This window comes from Phoenix dactylifera, chromosome 7 (assembly GCF_051530095.1).
Source record: "Phoenix dactylifera cultivar Ajwa chromosome 7, Ajwa_hap1_PhDact_Kaust_v1.1, whole genome shotgun sequence".
In the NCBI taxonomy this organism is placed as follows: Eukaryota; Viridiplantae; Streptophyta; class Magnoliopsida; order Arecales; family Arecaceae; genus Phoenix; species Phoenix dactylifera.
In genome coordinates, this window is record NC_143196.1 from 22,495,845 (window position 1) to 22,515,950 (window position 20,106).

Sequence of the window (20,106 nt, forward strand, 5' to 3'; positions counted from 1 at the left end):
TTGGAACTACTTTTTGTCGTTTTGGGGGAGGGATGGTGACGTGAGGATTTCTGTGGTTCTCCGAAAGAAAGAAGGTGGGGGAGAATTCATGGCACCTGCGAGGCACTTTTCATGTGATGTGGTGCCATCCTTTGAGAAGGCTGCTTTAGGCTCTTTTTTTTGAGATTTGTTTTAAATAAAAAAAATATTTTATTCTCTCTACAGATTTTTCTTTTTAATTTTCTTTTCTTCTCATATATTGACAAAATTATGGTAGTTGTCCCTGGTGATCCTAAGCCGACTCTTCTCATTCCACAAGTGATCATGCTGTTCTATATGCTACCAAATAATGTGTAGATTTTCTCCAAGACATTAGAGCTAGGTTGGATATTTTACATGGTATCAAAGCTGAGCAAAGGAGTCTTACAGCAAGATTAATTTGGTGCATGACCAAGCAATATAGCTCCAATTAAATTTTTTTTGGAGCATAGTTTGTGTAATGACTTAGAATATTATTGGTGGTCTTGAAGGTTACTATTCATCATAGTTCTTCAGCTTTCAGTAACTCGTTACATATATATGCAACATATGGACTCTATTATCATTCGATATTCGAATCGTAATGGTCAACTTTATTTATATAAATTAACATCACAATTTTTGCTGCCATTTATCTACTCCATAAATTGAATAATACTAATTGTCAAATTTGGAAGTTCTGATTCAATCATATTTTATGGGACAGATTTGTTACATATTTTGGAAGAGTCAAAGCCAATACTGACAATTTACTCTTAACAAAAGAAAAGAAAATGAAGTCTAAAAATATAGATTTTTTTAAGCTACTATGTATAGAGAAAATTATCTTTATATCTAGAATATAGAGAAGCAGAAAAAAGCATGAAATATTTATATAGTTGCCTATTCAAGATTTAGCAAGGTGAGACATCGAAGTATTATCATGCAAAATTTGCCTTAAGAGCAAGTTTTGATTCTAGGATTCCTGAAAAATCTAGATAGAGTGCATGACTGGTTCAAGAAAAAAAGTTTGAAGCAAGAGGAGCTTAATCGGTTAGAGGCTGGATCAAGTTTAGAAGATATTTCAAGCATGGCAATATTGATCAACTTAAGAATCAATCAAGTCCAGAAGAAAATCTAGAGTAAGAGTAGACCGTGATTGAAAAAGCTAGTTGATTTTGAAGCTACTTCGAAGTTTGAATAGTTAGAAGACTATGCATGAGTGTTTGATTTCATATTTCGAAACAACCAATTATATGCAGACATACGGAGCTACATTTATAGAAAATAAATCATGCAATGATTTAAGTATTCAAGGGATAAAAGAGCTAGCTAGTTCTGGAGTGGTTGAAGTAAAGGCACGTGAATATGATAAAAGTTCTGTTGCTAATTTTTCATGTAAGCAGGCAATGGATTATGCAGTGATTTTACATATTGCAATGCATTAGAGGTGAGGGTGGGTGGAGTTATAATTTGAGCCAACAAAGCAGCTGTATTATTTAATTATAGGTTTGTCCAGACATTATATATTGCAAAGTTCGGTATTGTTAGCATAGGGTTTGTAGTAAGGTGTATTGAAGTCATCATGAGCTCCTATCATATTAATTAATTATTTCTTAACTAAAAGGTTGTACTGGTCCATGCTTGCTAAGTGGAGCGTTAGGCTCAATAGAACTTAATTTGTCCTTATGAAGCATTAGAGTTCAATTTGTATTAGGGAGTAGTTTTGGTGTTGAAATAGCTATTGTCCTTTAATGGGGGGATAGTGACATAAAGAATTTTGTGCCTCCTTGCCTAATTTAAAAAAATGTTGGAGGGGAGAGAAGTCGTGGTATGTTGGAGGCTTTTTATTGTTAGGGATTCTTTAGTTTTGGCCTGTAGTCCCGGATTTTTAAATATAGAGATGGGGAGTGGATCCGAAGCGGTGATTGGTATGGAAGTGGACACCTGTTGTTGTATGATATCTATCGACTGATGAGAGATTTAGACCCTTTTCAGATAGTTCATGTATTCCGAGAGGCAAATAGAATGATAAACTAGGCCGTCTCATTTTTTTTTCTAGCATTCTAAAGCAGTCCTGTGGACCAGTGATATAGCTACTCCTTCATGTTTACGACATTTTCTCTTTTTTGATTCTAGTGGTTGTACTCACACATAAACTGTTTGAGCTGCCGTAGTATAAAAAAAAATGAGATGAAATTGGTAAAATATCATTTGAGAAACAGTGGAAGTGGGTAATAACCTCTTTGTTTTGACTTTTATTCTTAATAAAATTTTATTGTGTTCTTTCTATAAATTTATTTTTCCCAAAATTATTTTTCACGTATATGGACTAAATTATGGCACCCGTTCTTGGTGATCCTAGACGTAAGTGATCATGTGATTTTACATACTCTTTGTATAGATTTTCTACATAGTATCAGAGATAGACAGGATATTTTACATGGTATCGGAGTTTTGCAGATTTTTCTACAAATACTAGAGTAGTAACAAGTCTGTCAAGATTATTCTGAAGGAAGCTTACAATTTTATCGTAAATAATCAATTTAATGTTGATCAAAGCTGCTAATACTCTTGGATTTGGAAATCTCTAAGTGCACCACGGTTCAGATTCTTTTTGCGGAAAGTGACATGGAGACTACCATTGAAACTACTGCTGGGTAGAAAGAGGTATGCTGAATGGTAACCTCTCCGTGAGACTTGGCTGACTTGACTCAATCGACTGAGTCAACCCGGCCTGATGTGGCTGGGCTTGAGTTGGCGGACGTTGACCAGCCCAGCCAGAACCAATGCCGAGGGTGAGGCGGGGCGAGCGCAGTCTACCAGAGCCCACACTTTTTCTTCCCCTTCCTCTGTTCCGTGGCCATTAGCGACCTCTTTCCCATTCTCACTCCCTCTTCCCTTCGCTCCTCGGCCACCTCTTGTGCTTGTGCCGTAGTTGGAGCTCTTGGTCGCTGTCGCTTCCGTGGACCGAACTGGTCGCCATGTGTCTCCTCTATGTTGGAGATCTGGATCCTCTGCTTCCCCGCCAAGGTCATGTTTTCCTCTGTAAGAGGCTCGAATCATTCTTCTTTCGGCCTTCTTCCTCTTTCCGTACTGCCGCTCGAGCCACCGGCACCCATGCCGAACCTTGCCGCTCAATCGGGCGGCTAACTCGAGCTCCGTACGCATTGGGCCTTGGTCTCCCCCTCACTGTTCCCAATTTCTTCTCTTCGATCCATCAAGCACTAGCCATGAATCTCTCCCTAATTGTCGTCACTCGGCCCGCCAGCATGTTCGCCAGACTTCGCCGTGTCCATGTCCAATCCCGATCCCAACCCTTTTCCATGGTAGAAACCCTGTTCTCCCCTGTTTCAATGCTCAAACATTCTTTCTCCCCCTTTCAAGTGGAGACTTCAGCCCCGAAGGCCCTAGTGACTGGACGCTGAGGCCCTCGTCATCGGATGCGCAAGCCAGGAACCCTTCCTCACCGAGATCCCGGCCTCTTCCCGCTGAAAACTACCCTACCGGGCTGATTTTGCCTAGTTGCTAAGCCACCAATCTGTTCACGCGCTCTTCCACTTCTCTTCGATCTCATCTCTCTTTCTCTTACCAATATCACACCATCGTTCGAATACGATAGGATCTAAAGTGAAATAGAACAGAAACGTAGATTAAGAACTAAAATAAAATACATTGGTTAGGATTCTCGAAGGATTCTCAAACAGAATATAAATTCATTATTTATATTAGCAATAAAATAACTATAACGCAACTCTTGATCCTTGTAATTAAGCATGTTGCCATTATCCTCAATGGTTCCAATGGTTTGCTCATGTATCGTGTAACCGCGAACTATATCTTGATGTCGTTTGGCCTGTGACTCGTATAAATGCATCATGGTTAACTGTGGCCAGGTTCCGATTCTTTTAGCCTATGTATGTCATGGACTCATGGTTGAATCCTACCTTTTCAACCTACGTCTCCACAGCATGATTTATTATAATTAAATTTTGTTCTATCACATAACTCTCATCTGCTCTGCTTCCATCAAAATTTGATCTACACGTCCCTTGCTCTTGGCCCTTAGCTAAATTATTGAGATGGGATGACTATGGCTAGTCCGAAACCATAATGATGATTAAAAATCCTAGTTGTGCAATCTCGGGGATGTTACTAAGCCTAACCTTGCTAATCCAATGGCAATAAGATGCTTCTTTGAAATCACTATTGACAGAAATTGCTATTGATGGCATGTGATTGATATATCAAGTTTGATGAGCAGCAGATCCAAATTTTGAATACTGATTAATTTGAAATACGCATATTATAACTGCTATATTCTCCTTTAATGTTATAATAACAGTTTTGTTCACCATTATCTATAATTTTATTATTTATGTTGGGGTATATATATGGTGATTTTTACTGGGCTAAGTTCATGCCATTCTTTTAATTTTCTTTACAAAACTATAGGATGCTTCGCTCTCGGCAGAGGTTTAGAGCTTACTTGCGAGGAATGGAAGAAAATAAATTTCTCAGATACTGCTGGATGTCCAGAATTTGTATTTGAACTAATTGTGTTATTTAATGATATTGAAAGTATTGTTTTATTCTTGAAGTGTTGAATTTTATTTTTGAAATTTATTCTCCCATTAGGTCGTGTCATGTGCTAACCCCAAAGGTGACTTCCGGGCGTGAAAGCTTCGGTTTCAGAGTCTAGGTTTAAATCACCAGGATTTGACGTAGAATGAGCGCAGGGTGGCAGATGTCTAGTAGGGGATGCATTATTTGTTATATAAAAATATGCGCAGGCTATATGTGTAAGCTATATTATTATTATTATTATTATTATTATTGATAAAAATGGTGTTTTATATAGCTTTAACATGAGTACATCCTGCCAAATCAAGAAAAAGTGAGGAGTACAAAGGAGGAGGAATGTCTTCCGTGGATGTTTAGATGTTCTTCCCGAAATGCCGAGCAACAAAGAAGACGATTCAGTCTGCGGCACTGTTCGCCTTTCGGAACACATATAATGTCTGAAAAGAGCTCAAATCCTAAACCAGTTTGTAAGTATCACGGATAAGAGGATGACGATTATCATATCTGTTCGCTTCCGCACCCAGTCAATCACCACTGAAGAGTCCTCCTCAAGGCATATGTACTCAGCACTAAGCTATATTATTTTGAGTAGGGCTTCAACCTCTTGGAACCTGATTTTCAAAAGTTTCTATACCTCCTCATCTTTTGTTTTAAAAAAGTAGTGGCTTTTGCTTGAAGGAGAGAAACGAGAGTCCACGCCCTAAAAACGTGACTGCAATTAGTGTACAAGATCACAATCATTAGCATCTCCTGTCGCATGATCATAGCCATCGCTTGCCATCATATTAGTGCACGGGTCCAATAACAGTAATATGTAGTGCTAACTTTTCAGCTTAGATTATGTTGTCATTCTTCCAAGCTATATCACTATTTGTCTATTTTCTTGATGGAACAAACATATACTTTGCTTTTCTTGCATTGGACCTGAACCAAGATCCTTAGTCAACCTTAGTATATTGAGTTCATTGCGCAGGTAGTTCTGGGTTCATATTGGATCCTGCATGGTTTAAACTTATATTGACCTCCCTTGAGATTAAACTGCCGAGCAAGCCAATGTTGGGATGAGAGCCCAGAATCATGACACTGAAAGAAAAATTGGGTCCAACGTGGCTCATAATTGAGCTAAACAGGACCCAGCCTCTCTGCAATATATGTATGTATTTATGCACGTATGAGTAGCTAGGAAAGCACCAAGTATATAGCTCAGATTATAAGCATATTCTCATCATCTAGTTTACTTATACTTAAAAATATTTGCTCAGATTGTTTCTAAGACCCGAAAGATATTTGAACCTAAGGAGATTAATTGAAATTCAACACCTTTATTTGTTTGTGTAGTTTGATAGAAATGGAATGCATCATTTGCAAAATAAAAGTGGGTTTACCTCCTCAATTTAGGTTCATCTTCTTCTTTTGCGTGCCTTGAATTTAGCACATTGATAAGAAAGACAAGTACGACAAGTACATAAGGAGATAAAAGATATCCTTTTTTTGCGTAAATCAGATGAATTTAAATTAGTCGAGAGTAAATACTTCTAGGTATTGTAGGATTTAGGTTCAAAGTGAGAGTAAGTGAGGAGATCTTTAGATTGGGCATAAATTTAATTAATTTTATAAATTATGTGATGTACTCCTGGTATTTAAATAATTTGAATTAAAAAAAAATCAATGTAGGATTTAGGTTCAAAGTGAGAGTAAGTGAGGAGATCTTTAGATTGGGCATAAATTTAATTAATTTTATAAATTATGTGATGTACTCCTGGTATTTAAATAATTTGAATTAAAAAAAAATCATGATGCTGATAATGATATATGTAGGTTGATATGGCACGAGGGAGCGGATGTGGGCGTGCAGGCATACACAATTTGTAGATGGCTCTAGCACATGGGAGCCCTTTGATCAGCAGGTAGATGCCTCACCCTAATGACCCCACCGATAATACTTCAGACTTGGGAATTGCAAGTGAATTTGAAATTCAGCCTACTAAACAAGTTAGCACTTGCTAGCTAATGCAAATACTAGTACAATAGCAAGCTGATATTAGAACATATATGATGAGGATGATGGAGATGCAACATCAGCTATAAAAATAATTTATGTAACAACAACAACAGTAATTTATGCAGTAGCAGCAGCAATTCATGCAGCATTAGCAGCATCCATAGTAGATGCCTCAGCAACAACAGGCCTCAGCAACAGCGGGGAGCCATGACGCAATAGGAGTATTGAGCCAATTTGATAGACTTCAAAAATTATGCACCACTCGCATTCAAGGGAACTTCTGACCCTATGGAGGCTGAAAGCTGTTAAAGGAGATAGAGAATGTTTTCTAGGCCTTGAGATACCATGTTGAGGAGGTCACTTTCGCAACCTTCACGTTACAAGGGGAGGCAACTAATTAGTGAGAGATGGAGAAAGGAAATCTCAGGCCAGATGATGCAACTTTTACTTGGAAAGGATTTAGAAAGGTCTTTTATGAGAGGTATTTTTCTTAGAGTATCCATTTTCAAAAATTCTGAAAATTCGGCTGATTGGAGTAGGGCAATTTGACAATTGCCTAATATGCAAGAAAATTTGAAGAAATGTCTCGATAGGCTTTAATATTGATATTAGTGGAAAGCAATCGAGCTAGAAAATTTGAAAACAAACTTAGGGGTTGGATCCAACAACTGATGACTGCATTCAAGCTGCCCACTTATAAAAACGTTGTTAATAAAGCTTTAGTGATAGAGAAAGGACTTAATGATACTCAAGTTGCAAGAGAGAAAAATTTGAACAAAAGGGCCTAACTGAATCATTCTTAGAGTCAAAGCAGTAGACCTCCTAGCCGAAGATCCAAAGATCGAACCAAGCTACTACTGGTGGTAAAGCACAAGCTCGTGATGCTATTAAGTGTTATAGATATGGTGGACCTCATCTTAAGTGGGACTGCATGTGGTCTGGAGGGAGTTGTTACTCTTGTAGTCAGAAAGGCCATGAGGCTGTTGTTTGGTCCTAGAAGGAAAGAACTGCAGAAGCATCAGACACCTTAGTCTTCTTAGAAAGATCCTACAAATCGAGCACCTCAAGATGGGCAACAAGGAGAGGGAGAACAATAGAGGCCGAGAACCCAAGGGCAGATCTACGAACTCATGGAGCAGGATGCTAATGCTTCTAACTTAGTGGTGATAGGTAATAAATAAATTTCTTATACCCCTTTCTTATTGCATATGCCATGAAATTTTTGTATAGGATATATGTTTAGCATGTAGGCTCATAGTTAAAGATTATGAATATGTGGCATGCGATTATGTGGCAAGTATGATTGGGATATCATCCAATGTTATTTATGTTCTATGTGACCCTGGTGCTACCCACTCCTTTATATTAGCTAGTTTTGTAAAGAGGAATAATGAGATGGCACCTATGCCATTAGGAACTAATCTCTATGTCTTTACACTAAGCAGAGTTGTTATCTTAGTTAACTCAATCAACAAAGATTGTGTTCTAAGTGTTGAGGATAGAGAGAGAAAAGCATATTTACTGGTTTTAGAAATGAAGGAATTTGATTTGATCCTTAGGATGGATTGGTTGGCAATGTATCATGCCACTGTCAGCTTTGTGGGTAGCAAGTTATTCTTCCCACCGAAACAATCTTAGTTTTACAAGCCAAGCAACTCCTTTAAAAGGGTTGTGAAGGATTTCTAGCTACTATGATAGATACCCAGTGAAAGGAGCTCAAGTTAGAGAATATTCTTATTATGAAGGAATTTCTTAATATTTTTTCAGATAACTTGCTAGAGCTATCGCCCGATAGAAAGTTTGAGTTCTCCATTGACTTGATTCCTGGTATAGGTCCAATTTCTAAAGCTCCATACCTAATGGCTCTAGCTGATTGAAAGAGTTGGAAAAACAATTGCAGGAGTTGCTGGACAAATTATTTATGAAACCTGGTGTCTCCCCCTCAAGTACTCCCATATTGTTCGTGAAAAAGAAAGATGGAGATTTCCACCTCCATATATAATGGAAACTAAACAAAGTAAGATTATGAAATAAATACCCTTATCGAGAATTGATGATTTGTTTGATCAATTGCAAGGGGCATAGTTTTCTCAAAAATTGATCTTCGCTCCGGCTCCCACTAATCGAATATAAGAGTTGAGAATGTGCCAAAGACAGCTTTTGGAACTAGATATGGACATTATGAATTTTGGTCATGCCCTTTGGTTTGACGAATGTGCCTACAACCTTCATGGATCTTATGAATCTGATGTTCAAACCCTGCTTTGACTAGTTTGTGGTAGTGTTCATTGACAACATCCTATTCTATTAAGAGCCCACAAGAGCATGAGGAACATCTTAGGATAGTATTGCAAACACTTAGAGAAACAAAGCTTTATGCTAAGCTACCAAAGTGTTAGTTCTTGTTGGATAATGTTACTTTTCTTAGGCATGAATTTTTAAGGTGTCTTTAATGATTCAAAGAGAGTGGAAATAGTAGTTGAGTGGAGCAGACCTTCTAATGTATCCAAAGTGCAGTTTTTTTAAGGAATTGCAAGTAATTATTGAAGTTTTGTTGAGGGATTCTCTCGTATTACTATCCCCCTATCTCGCTTGACCTAGATGCCAGTAAAATTTGAATGGATGAGAGATTGTGAATAGAGCTTGCAAAAGTTGAAAAGATGGTTGGTGATAGCCCCAGTGTTGATATTCCATCTAGAATAGAAGGCTTCACCTTCTACAGTGATGCATCTTGTAGGAGCCTTGGTTGTGTTTTGATGCAGAATGGAATAGTGATAACTTATGCCTCAGAAAGTTAAAATCATATGAGCTAAATTACCCTACGCAAGACTTGGAATTAGTGACTGTAGTTTTTTGCTTTAAAAATATGGAGGCATTATTTGTAGGGCGATCATTACAAGATTTTGACGGACCATAAAATTTTAAAGTATATTTGTACTCAAAAGGAGCTGAACTTGCGACAAACAAGATGATTGGAGCTACTACAGGATTATGTCCTAACTATCAGTTATCACTCGGGAAAATAAATGTTGTGGCTGATGCTTTGAGCAAAAAAATTTTGGGTGAATTGGTGGCTTTGATTACTAGACAAAAACACATTTTACTAGATTTGGAGAAATCTGGTATGACTGCATGATCCTAAGGTTCAACTTGCCACTCTCACATTACAACCTACCTTGATTGAGAGGATAAAGTTGTCTCAAAAAAAGAATTCAGAGTTCCAGAAGGTTAGAGAAGTTGTAGAGTCGGGTACTCAGTTAGAATTTTGGATATATAAGGATGGTTCTCTAAGATTCGGTAGTAGGGTATGTGTGCTGAAGGTACTAAAATTGAAGAAAAAGATTCTTGATAAGGCTCATAATTTAGCTTATATAGTGCACCCAAGAGGCAATAAGATATATCAAAATTTAAGAAAAAATTTTGAGGGATTGGCATGAAGAAAGATGTCACTCAGTATGTTATTCAATGTTTAGTATGTCCGCAAGTAAAAACTGAGCATTAGAGACTGGATGGACCACTGCAGTCTCTTTCTATTCCCTAGTGGAAGTGAGAGCATATTACATAGATCTTTTGACTAACTTGCTTAAAATCCCTCGGGGTAATGGTGCTGTATAGGTGATTGTTAAATAACTAACTAAGTTAGTGCTTCTTACCATTTAGAGTTGGATTCTCCTAAAAGAAATTGACAGGAATGTATATAAAACAAATTATAGAGCTGCACAGGGTCCCATTTGCCATTGTGTCAAATAGAGATAGTACGTTTGTATCATAATTTTGGAAGAGCTTTCATAAATCTCTTGGTACCAAATTGAGCTTCAGTACAACTTTCCACCCTCAAACTAATGGATGGTCGGAACAAACTATTCAGATTTTAGAAGACATGTTGATAGCCAATGTCATGGACTTGGGTGGTGCAAGGGATAGTCGCTTACCATTGATTGAGTTTGCTTACAATAATAGCTATCAAGCAAGTATTCAGACGACTCCTTTTGCGGCATTGTATGGTAGGAAGTGCTGATATCCAATTTGTTCGGATGATGTAGGCAGGATAAAACTATTGGATCCAGAGATAGTGCAACAAATTGTAGATAAGGTGCAAATAATTAGAGAACGACTTCACACCGCTCAAAGCAGACAAAGATGTTATGTTGATAATCGAAGAAGGGAAATAAAATTTCAAGTTCGTCATATTTTCTTAAGAGTATCTCCCATCTCCCATTAAAAGTATGATGAGGTTTTGAGTTCGTGAAAAATTGAGCCTTAGATATGTTGGTCCATTTGAGATTTTCGATAGGGTCGGAGAGGTGGTATATCGGTTGGCATTACCACCGACTTTATCAAGTGTGCATAATATATTTCGTGTATCAATATTGAGGAAATATATCCTAGACTTGTGTCATGTGGTTGAATATGAGTCATTGCATCTTCTTGAGGATTTGACTTATGAGAAGCATCCGATACAGATTGTGGAGAGAAATTAATATGACATCAAACCATTCATTGAGGAAAAGTAAAATGGAACAATCCATATAGTAAGAGGGGCTACATGAGAGCTCATAGAAGAGATAAAGGCCAAGCACTCTCAACTTTTTGAAGCTTCAGGGATGTAAATTTCGAACATGATTTTTTTTTTTTTTAGAGGGGATGTGAAGTCTTGGTCCATTTGACCAGCCTAGTTCTTATTGGGCTCACCAGCCCAAAGTGAGTCAAATCACACGTATCACATGCAAGATGGGGAGAAGAAGACTCCTACTAGGAGTACATCTTCTTCCATAAGTCTGAGCGGGCGAAGGATTACTTGACAATGAGTTTTCTTTCTTAGACTCCTATTCCATCTATAAAAGGAGGTCCCTTGTTTTCTTCTCTAGCATCCACAATTGAAGCCTCAATTAGAGCCAGGATTTTGAATTTCTATGGAGGATTTCACCACCGATTAGCCATGAGATCTTGTCGGTGCTGAAGAAGGTTTATAAACTCTTCTTCCCTTCCTTTATTTCGGTTCCTAGGCCATCCTTTTGCCTTGATTTGAGCCGGCAAGTCACCAGGATGCTACTCAAAATATGAGTTTCCTATTTCAACACTCTCGGCCACCATCTATTGCTGCTGCTTTCATTTGTGACGGCACAACGACGCTCTAGGCCTCCGCCACTTTTGGTCCGAAGCCTTGTCCTTTGTTTTGAGAAGAAGGGAGAGATGAGCTCTCCCTTGTTTTGGGGAAGAAGAAGAGAGTCCTCTCTCTTTTTCTTCTCTTTCCTATCTCTTTTCCCACTCTTTCTCTCTCCTTTTTCTCTCTCTACTTAGCTTGGGGTACTTAGTGAGCAGTCTAAGATTGCTACTTCATTAACCCCGATTTGACCCCAGCTAGGCATTTTTAAGTTGTCAGGTATCATTTTGTCTAATGATTGGACCTAGTCGTGTAGGAAAGTCATAATCTAGGTAAAAAGAGGTTGAGCTGGGTACTCTGCATCTCAGTTTGTAGATCAGAAAGTGAGTCAATGCTTGCTGTATTTGAGTCTGTTTTCAGTAGAAGTAAGAATTCCTATACTTAATTACGAATACATATATATATATATATATATATATATATATATATATATATATATATATATATATGTTTATTAATTTGCACTATTGGATTTGTATCATGATATTTGTGTCCATGGACTTCGTTTTGCATGTGATACTATAGTTTTTCTTGGATACCCTCATGCACAAAAGGCTTATAAAATCTTTGATCTTGCTTCTAAAAAAAATTATACAAGCTATGATGTTACATTTTTTGAACAGTATTTTCCATTTCATAATTAAGACATCCTCCATCATCCCAATCACACCACCACCTCATTTCCTATACTTGATCTCAATATTTCATATCCACCATCTCCTCCTCCACAAGCTTTTGCTCCCTCCTTATTAGCCTCAAATCCTTACTCTTTGGCACCTTCTCCACCAACATAAGATAATGTTTCTTTCCACCAATCTCCACATTCCCCATGCCCTAGTCTTCATGACATTCTTTATGTCCTCATTGACTGCCAGCTTACGAGACTACTATTGTTCTCATGCCCATTCTAATCCTCCTTCCTTGCAAATGTCTCTAGGTATCTTGTATTCTCTACAAAATTATTTGTCCTATGATAAGTTTAATTCTTTTCATAAATCTTTTCTCACTTCTCTATCATCTATTGAGGAACCTATATCATTTGTCAAAGCAATGAAAACACTAGAATGGTGTGAGGCTATGTAGGCTGAGCTTAAGGCCTTTGAGGATGATAATACATGGACCTTCGTCTCTCTCCTATATGGAAAATAACCTATTCGTTGCAAATGGGTCTATAAAATCAAACGAAAGTCTAACGCTTCTATTGAAAATAAAAATCAAGATGCATCTTGTTGCCAAAGGTTACACTCGAATAAAAGGAATTGATTACTATAAAACTTTTACCTCGATCACAAAACTTATTATTGTTCGAGTCTTACTAGCTGTTGCAATTATTAAAAATTGGCATCTTCTTCAAGTTGATGTCATAATTCTTTTCTCCATGGAAATTTATTAGACGAGGTATACGTGAAACTACCACCTAGTTAGCAGAGATAGGGGGAGTATCAAATGTGTCATCTTAACAAATCTATTTATGGCCTAAAACAAGCTTTGAGGAATTGGTTTGCCAAAATTTTGCAAGCCCTTTTGATGCCAGCTTTGTACAATCTAAGGCCGATTATTCTCTATTTTATTCCCACAAGAATGGTCACTCATTATTTGTTTAAGTCTATATTGCTGATATTGTCATTACAGAAAACAATGAGACTGCCATCTTTACTTTGTTATCCTTCCTTAGTCAGCAATTCCATCTCCCACATCTAGGGCGCCTCCTATACTTTTCGGGTATTGAAGTATCTCACTCTGCACAAGGCATTTCTTTAAGTCAAAGGAAATATGTTTTGGGTATTCTTGAAGACATTAGCTATACTATAGCCTGACCAGCTTCGTTTCCTATGAAACAAAATCTTAAACTCAATGATGAAGATGGTGATCTCCTTTCCGATCCTTCTACCTAGAGGTGCCTAATTGGAAGACTTATATATCTAGCTATTACTGGACCAGATATTGTTCACACAATTCATATCTTGAGGTAGTTTATGCACAACCCATGGAAGCCTCATATGGATCCTGCTATTCGACTACTCCATTATTTAAAGCCCACTCCTAGTCAAGGTAACCTTCTCTCAGCTATTGGGACTTAAATCTCATAGCTTATGATTCTGATTGGGCTAGTTGTTCTATGACTCGTCACTCTATCACCATCTTGCATATTTCTTGGCTCCAGTCCCATCTCTTAGAAGACAAAGAAGCAGAACACTATATCTTGATTATTAGCTAAAGTAGAATGTCGTGCTAGATCACATGGCTTAACTACTTCATGATCTTGGTTGCAAGACTTCCTTGCCTACCATATTATTTAGTGACAATCAAGCATTATTACATATTGCGGCGAACTCTATTTTTTATGAACACACCAAGCATATTGAAATTGACTGCCATGTTGTTCGTGAGAAAATTCAAAATAGTCTTATTCATACATCCCATATGTCTACCTCTAAGCAGTTGGCCTATCTCTTTACTAAGTCCTTAGGAAAGGATCAATTTCATCTTTGGAAAAGCAAGTTGGGCTTTTGTGACCTCCATGCACCAACTTGAGGAGGAGTATTAGCAACCTACTGAACTTAGATATGAGATTTCATTGGAAACTTACCAAATTTAGGCACAAGATCTTCGCTCCACCAATGCCACTCTAGCCATCTATTGGAAACCTATCAAATTTGGATACAAGATGTTTTCTTATTCAATAATCTTCCAACCATGCAAAATCCTTTGTTATTTTTCTGATTTTATTGATTTGTATATTATATACTTCTATAAGTATGGGATTGAGTCAATCCCACCAAATCTGATTTTTTTTTTTTGCGTGTGTATACATATATGTGTGTGTATTCGCCTCTTTAGAAAAATGAAATAGAAAAACTGTTTTTTCTTATCAGTTATCATAGCTTTCAATTCTAAAATTTGTTTTGAGTGATTTGTATTTTCTAGTTTAGGTGCTCCTTAATATTAAAGGGCCATGAAAAAAGACAACTTCATGTGTCATTTTAACTTAAGTACTAATAATCAAAATAATCTTACAATTGGTAACTTTACACTTAATTGTTATTATAGTGTAGTTAATAAAGACTCTCCTTTTCCTTTAGGTGGCGTTTGGTGACCCAAATGGGATCACCAAGATGATCTTAGATCATTGGTGATTCTTATCCTAGAATATTTTGATCCTTGATGCTCTAAGATTATCGAGTTTGGTATGCTATATTCCAGTAATTTAATATTTTCGGATATCCATGAGTAACCTATTTGGTAATCTATAAAAATTCAAGATCACTACCATATAATACTGAACCTACCCTAATATATTTCATAAAAATATATTTATTAATCATATAAAGATATTTTAATTGTTATTAAATAATTAATATTTTTATTTATACTTAAATATATTTTTAATACTAATATTTATTTTGATTAGGAAAATAAGACAAATAGAAGTAACATATTACACAATTTCTTTATATAAATACAAAGTAGAATAATATATTTCAGATATAATTAAAATCATCATTAAATAATAATATGACAATAATATGATTAATAATATATTATAATATAATATACCACATGTATAATATATAATATTATTATAATATAGCATAATATTGACATAATATATTAATGGTATATTGATATATAATTTTTTGTTGGACTGAGGGGCATTTTTATCCTCAAATTTCAGCCTAAGATCGCTGCCACAGGATGATCTTGGATACCCGACCTCAAGCATAAGTATTCCATCACTGGGTTGGACAGTGATTTGAGGAGTGAGGGTGGTTTGGAATTGCGGTCACATAGGATCATCTTGGTATAACCAAACAAGCTGACCTTATCACCTCCGTCTATATCACCTTTGATCATAGAATGATCACCCCATACCAAACACCCTCTTACATGGGATGGGACAATAGGCTTTGGAACCAGGGGTATTCTTTAACCATTCGTTCATCAATATCTTTGACATGCATTGCCCAATCTACACATCTTTGCCTTCTCGACATCCACCCACTACAACAAATGTGGGTTTTGCCGACTATCTTTTCCCGACGCTAGGAAAAAGCGTCGGCAAAGTTTGGCTCGGCGCCACCCTTTGCCGACGCTTTTTTATAGCGTCGGGAAAACTCCGGAAACAACGACGCTATAACGCGTCGTTAAAATGTTCAAAAACAACGACGCTAAAAAGCGTCGTTAGAAAACATAAAACCCCCCAACCCGGCCCCCTCTCCTCATTTTCTATCGCTCGTTGCCCTAGCTCCATCGCCCGGCCGACTTCTCACCTCCATCGGCGACTTCCCCGCTGCCGTCGAACTCGCCCTCGTCTGAGGTAAGTCTCCTTCTTCTCCTCCTCCTCCTCCTCCTCCTCCCCTCCTCATTTTCTATCGCTCGTTGCCCTAGCTCCATCGCCCGGCCGACTTCTCACCTCCATCGGCGACTTCCCCGCTGCCGTCGAACTCGCCCTCGTCTGAGGTAAGTCTCCTTCTTCTCCTCGTCCTCCTCCTCCTCCTCCTCCTCCTCCTCCAACTCTTTTTTTGTTTCTTGTCTTTAACGCTCGCCCGGCCCCGTCTGAGGTAAGTCTCCTTCTTTTTTTGTTTCAAACCCATTAAACCTATGGAAAGATCAAAGCCAAAAATACCAATTGACGATATGGTGGAAGCCACAGAACCAATGAAGCCATTCCCATTTGATCCAGTAACAGATATGAGTGTAGGTGGTGATTTTGCTGATTTTGTAGATGAATTATTCAACAAAGTAACTTCGATATTGAATCAAGATCCTTCAGAGTGAGGTCGCCATGAATAAGCATCCTAGTGATGCTATTAATGCTATTTCATACTTTTCGCTAGTCATATTTATGTACGAGTATTGACTAAATGCCATGTGAATAAGGGTTGATCAAATTTTCTTGATGTTTGTTCCCATTTGATATTCTGAATGGCTTTTCTTTTCATTTTTTTCACATCATATTACTGCACATTTTGGTATATTTGAATGGGTAGCTTAAGCTCAAATATTTGGAATAGATCTGTGCCACTCTTTTTGAAGAAACTTTAGGGTGTCATAGATGTTGAAAAATATTCAATTGGATTTTGAAGTCAATATTTTAATTTCGCTGCTCCGAAACATTTAAAATTTAGTTAATCTATATGTTCTTGAAAAGTGCAAGCGGTGCCTGGTGGTTTTCAAATTCTCCATGGACATTTAGAGACACCGTTCAGACTCAGAAAGCAGGGAGCTAAGTTAGGCAACCAGAGAATTACTGAATAAACAGATCCCCCACACATACATGCGCAACAAAAGAAGAGGGGAAACTAGAGTACGAAGAAAAGTTGAGCATTTTCTGCATCAGCATATAGCTGAAGAAGTTTTGAAAAACAATAACACTATACAGTTCAAAGAGTCTAGAGAATATAAAGGGGGAATCATTCTAGAGGTAAAGAAGTTTAACTATAGCTGTTCATTTAGTGGATGTTTGTTTGAATGATATCCCATATTCAAATTTTTCATTTTGTCTTCTTTTTAACTTTGAAAAGGAAAGAAAACGAAACACATGACCAAATTGACACTAGTTAACCAATCAATATGAACAAAGAGCTAATGGCCCTAAAATGATGAGAAATTGGACTTATATCAGCTGGTTTTAGCTGAAACTCAGTTTTAATAGTAAGTTTCGGCAATCAATTTTGGCTTAGCTATGCTGAGATGGACCAGTTTCAGCTGTATCCCATCCAACTGTTAATCATGGCTGAAGTTGTACCTTTGTGCAATTGTTATATTCTGATGGCATGATGTCTTCCTTACAGACTATGTAATTGGAGAACCAAACTATGCTGAACCAAATTACAGACTCAGAGTACAAATACAAATCTTAGGCTTTCATTAGAGGAGTCTGATTTTGTCAGCACTTATCTTGTGATGTATGTGCTGCCAGTCAATGAACTGATTTGTTTAGATTAGTCACATACTCAGTCTGTAAGTTCTAAAAGCTAAATTTACAAGATGGACAAACTCTAGTCATGAAAGCCTGGCCAAATTTATTATTTAACCAAATATTGATTCTTTTTTGTGCATACTAGGTAACAATATGCCCCGAGGGAGACGATTTAGAGATGTGGAGTTCCATCATTCTCAGGTGGGATCTACTTCTGAACAGTCCCTGCAGTCCCAGCAGCCATGTGAGCACCAGCAGCACGAGTCAGGATCTCAGCATGAGCCTCCTGCTGATTGTCCGGAGGATGAGCTCCGGATCTAGGGTAATTCGATTTAAAGTTCAAATTTTATGTTCATATTTGTCTTCAACTTTTTAAGACTTTTTAATTTTAATAGATGGACAAGGGACGGTGAGGACGAGACGGGGACCCACTCAAGCAAAGGATGTGTGGAAGCTTCCTCCGGGTGAGAAGATCATCATCCGATGCAACGAATTGGGGCAGCCCATCAATAGAGCTGGAAGTCTTCTATCAAGCTTTTTAGGATCGGTTGCACGCAAGGGTCAGCTGTGTCTGCTCAACTATACGAAGTGGAATGACATGCTTCCTTCGTATAAGGTTGAGCTTCTTAGACTTATACAGGTAATGAATTGAATTTGTTCTTTTTAATTTGACCCCTCCTGTGTGTTAATTTGCTTACTACCATAATATTACTTTTGAGGTTCTATATTATTATAACATTCTGTATCTTGTTGTAGGGTAAGTTTGTACTCCCTCCAGAGAGCCATGATTGGGTGCTAAAGTCCCTCAACCGCAAATGGAAAGAATATAAAACAAAATTGAAGACGGACTTCAAGCATGAGGGTATGACAGAGGAGGAGGTTGCTCGTGTGACTCCTCCTGATGTATACCCTCAGCAGTGGAGGGAGCTTGTTCACTACTGGTTTTCTGAAAAAGGACAGGTCACGTATATTGTTTCAATATTTTATATTATATTTATTATTAATATAGATTGCAAATATATACATTGAATAATATTATACTATGTGCTTTTATTTTGGCAGACATATTCTAATATTGGCAGAGCTGCACGAGCATCTCAAGCAGTTCCTCATACTTCAGGCTCGAAGAGTTATGCGAGACGTAGAAATGAATTCGTAAGTTTGTTTGAAACTATTTGAAACTCTACTAACATATAGCACGTATCATGATATATAGTTTGGCAATATACTTTCCATATGTGTAGATAGTAGAGCATGGAAGGGAGCCTGGTGAGGTAGAGTTTTATAAGATGACCCACACTCACCGAGATGGCAGCTTTGTCAGGGACGAGTCGAGAGATATAGTTGTATGTATTCATTTTTTATTTGATCATAATTATTTTATTAATTTTACTTCCTTTAAATTATTAATGTGACTGTTTATTTTTTTGAGAGAGATATAGGAAAGAGCTACAAATCTCATTTCAGAGCGCGTCGGGGAGTCATCATCATCCGACGCGGCCAGTCGCGTCGAGGCTCAGGTCTATGCAGAATTGATGGGCCCAGAACGTTATGGTCGCGTGAGGGGTTACGGTATCGGAGTTACCCCCACTCAGTTGTCTGCAGTGAGCCGATATACCCAAGATGCCAGACAAGGTACTAGCACTGCAGAGGTTTATAGTTTGAAGACAGAGATGGCACAGATAAAGCAGTCATATGAGACAAGGATAGAGGAGATGAGGCAGAGTCATATGACTGATATGGCGGAGTTGAAGCAGAGCCAAGAGTTGAAGATACAATCTTTGCAGGATCAGCTTGACCATATTTCATCTTTTTTGCAGAGATTTGCTCCTCCGGTACATAACTAAATATATTTGAATATTTTATATAATTATAATGTATTCTTGTATGAGCGTGATGACTTTCGTATTTTTAGTTTCTAAAGTATTTTTTTTCTTGTAGGTTGCTGATACTTCATCTACTCGTAGAGATGATGATGCCGTCGACTCTTGATACATCGTAGATTGTGTACTTACGATTTTGAGATGAATGTTTTTAGATTGTTTTAAATTTTTTTTTTTGATACTTACTATTGCTTGATCAATTGAAGTATTGAATTGGCATCATCCAGCTAAAAAACATGCATTTGTTAGTTATAGAAATTTAAGTTGTATGCCATATTTTAGGTGGTTAATTTTGTTTAATTTGCTTTATGATAACTTTGCAAACTGACATTTTCTGATTGCAATACAACTTTCTTATATGGTTTACATGGTACTGTTGTGGTAAATGAAGGTGATTCATGTAATGATCGAGGTTAGTGTATGTGCCAGTCTATATTCAATCTTTGATTGGTAAACCTACTTCACTGATTGACTTCAGTTTTCTAGATGGCCTTTGACATGTGCTCGATGTTTCCTGTGTTCCACCTGGTGTAGGTTCTGAGAGGCCTTTGCT

The 20,106-nt window shown here is 37.5% G+C and overlaps 1 protein-coding gene across 1 annotated transcript; it reads left to right on the forward strand.

The window, feature by feature from the left end:
- Window positions 1-15,963: 15,963 nt before the first annotated feature.
- LOC149753175 (uncharacterized) lies at window positions 15,964-19,854 on the forward strand. The gene is made up of 9 exons (XM_089924321.1): window positions 15,964-16,065; window positions 16,137-16,208; window positions 17,816-17,992; window positions 18,066-18,310; window positions 18,427-18,630; window positions 18,733-18,825; window positions 18,915-19,016; window positions 19,113-19,505; window positions 19,612-19,854. Exons 4-9 carry the CDS (start codon window positions 18,269-18,271, stop codon window positions 19,660-19,662), a joined length of 885 nt encoding a protein of 294 aa, XP_089780447.1. The 5' UTR covers window positions 15,964-16,065; window positions 16,137-16,208; window positions 17,816-17,992; window positions 18,066-18,268; the 3' UTR covers window positions 19,663-19,854.
- Window positions 19,855-20,106: the final 252 nt, after the last annotated feature.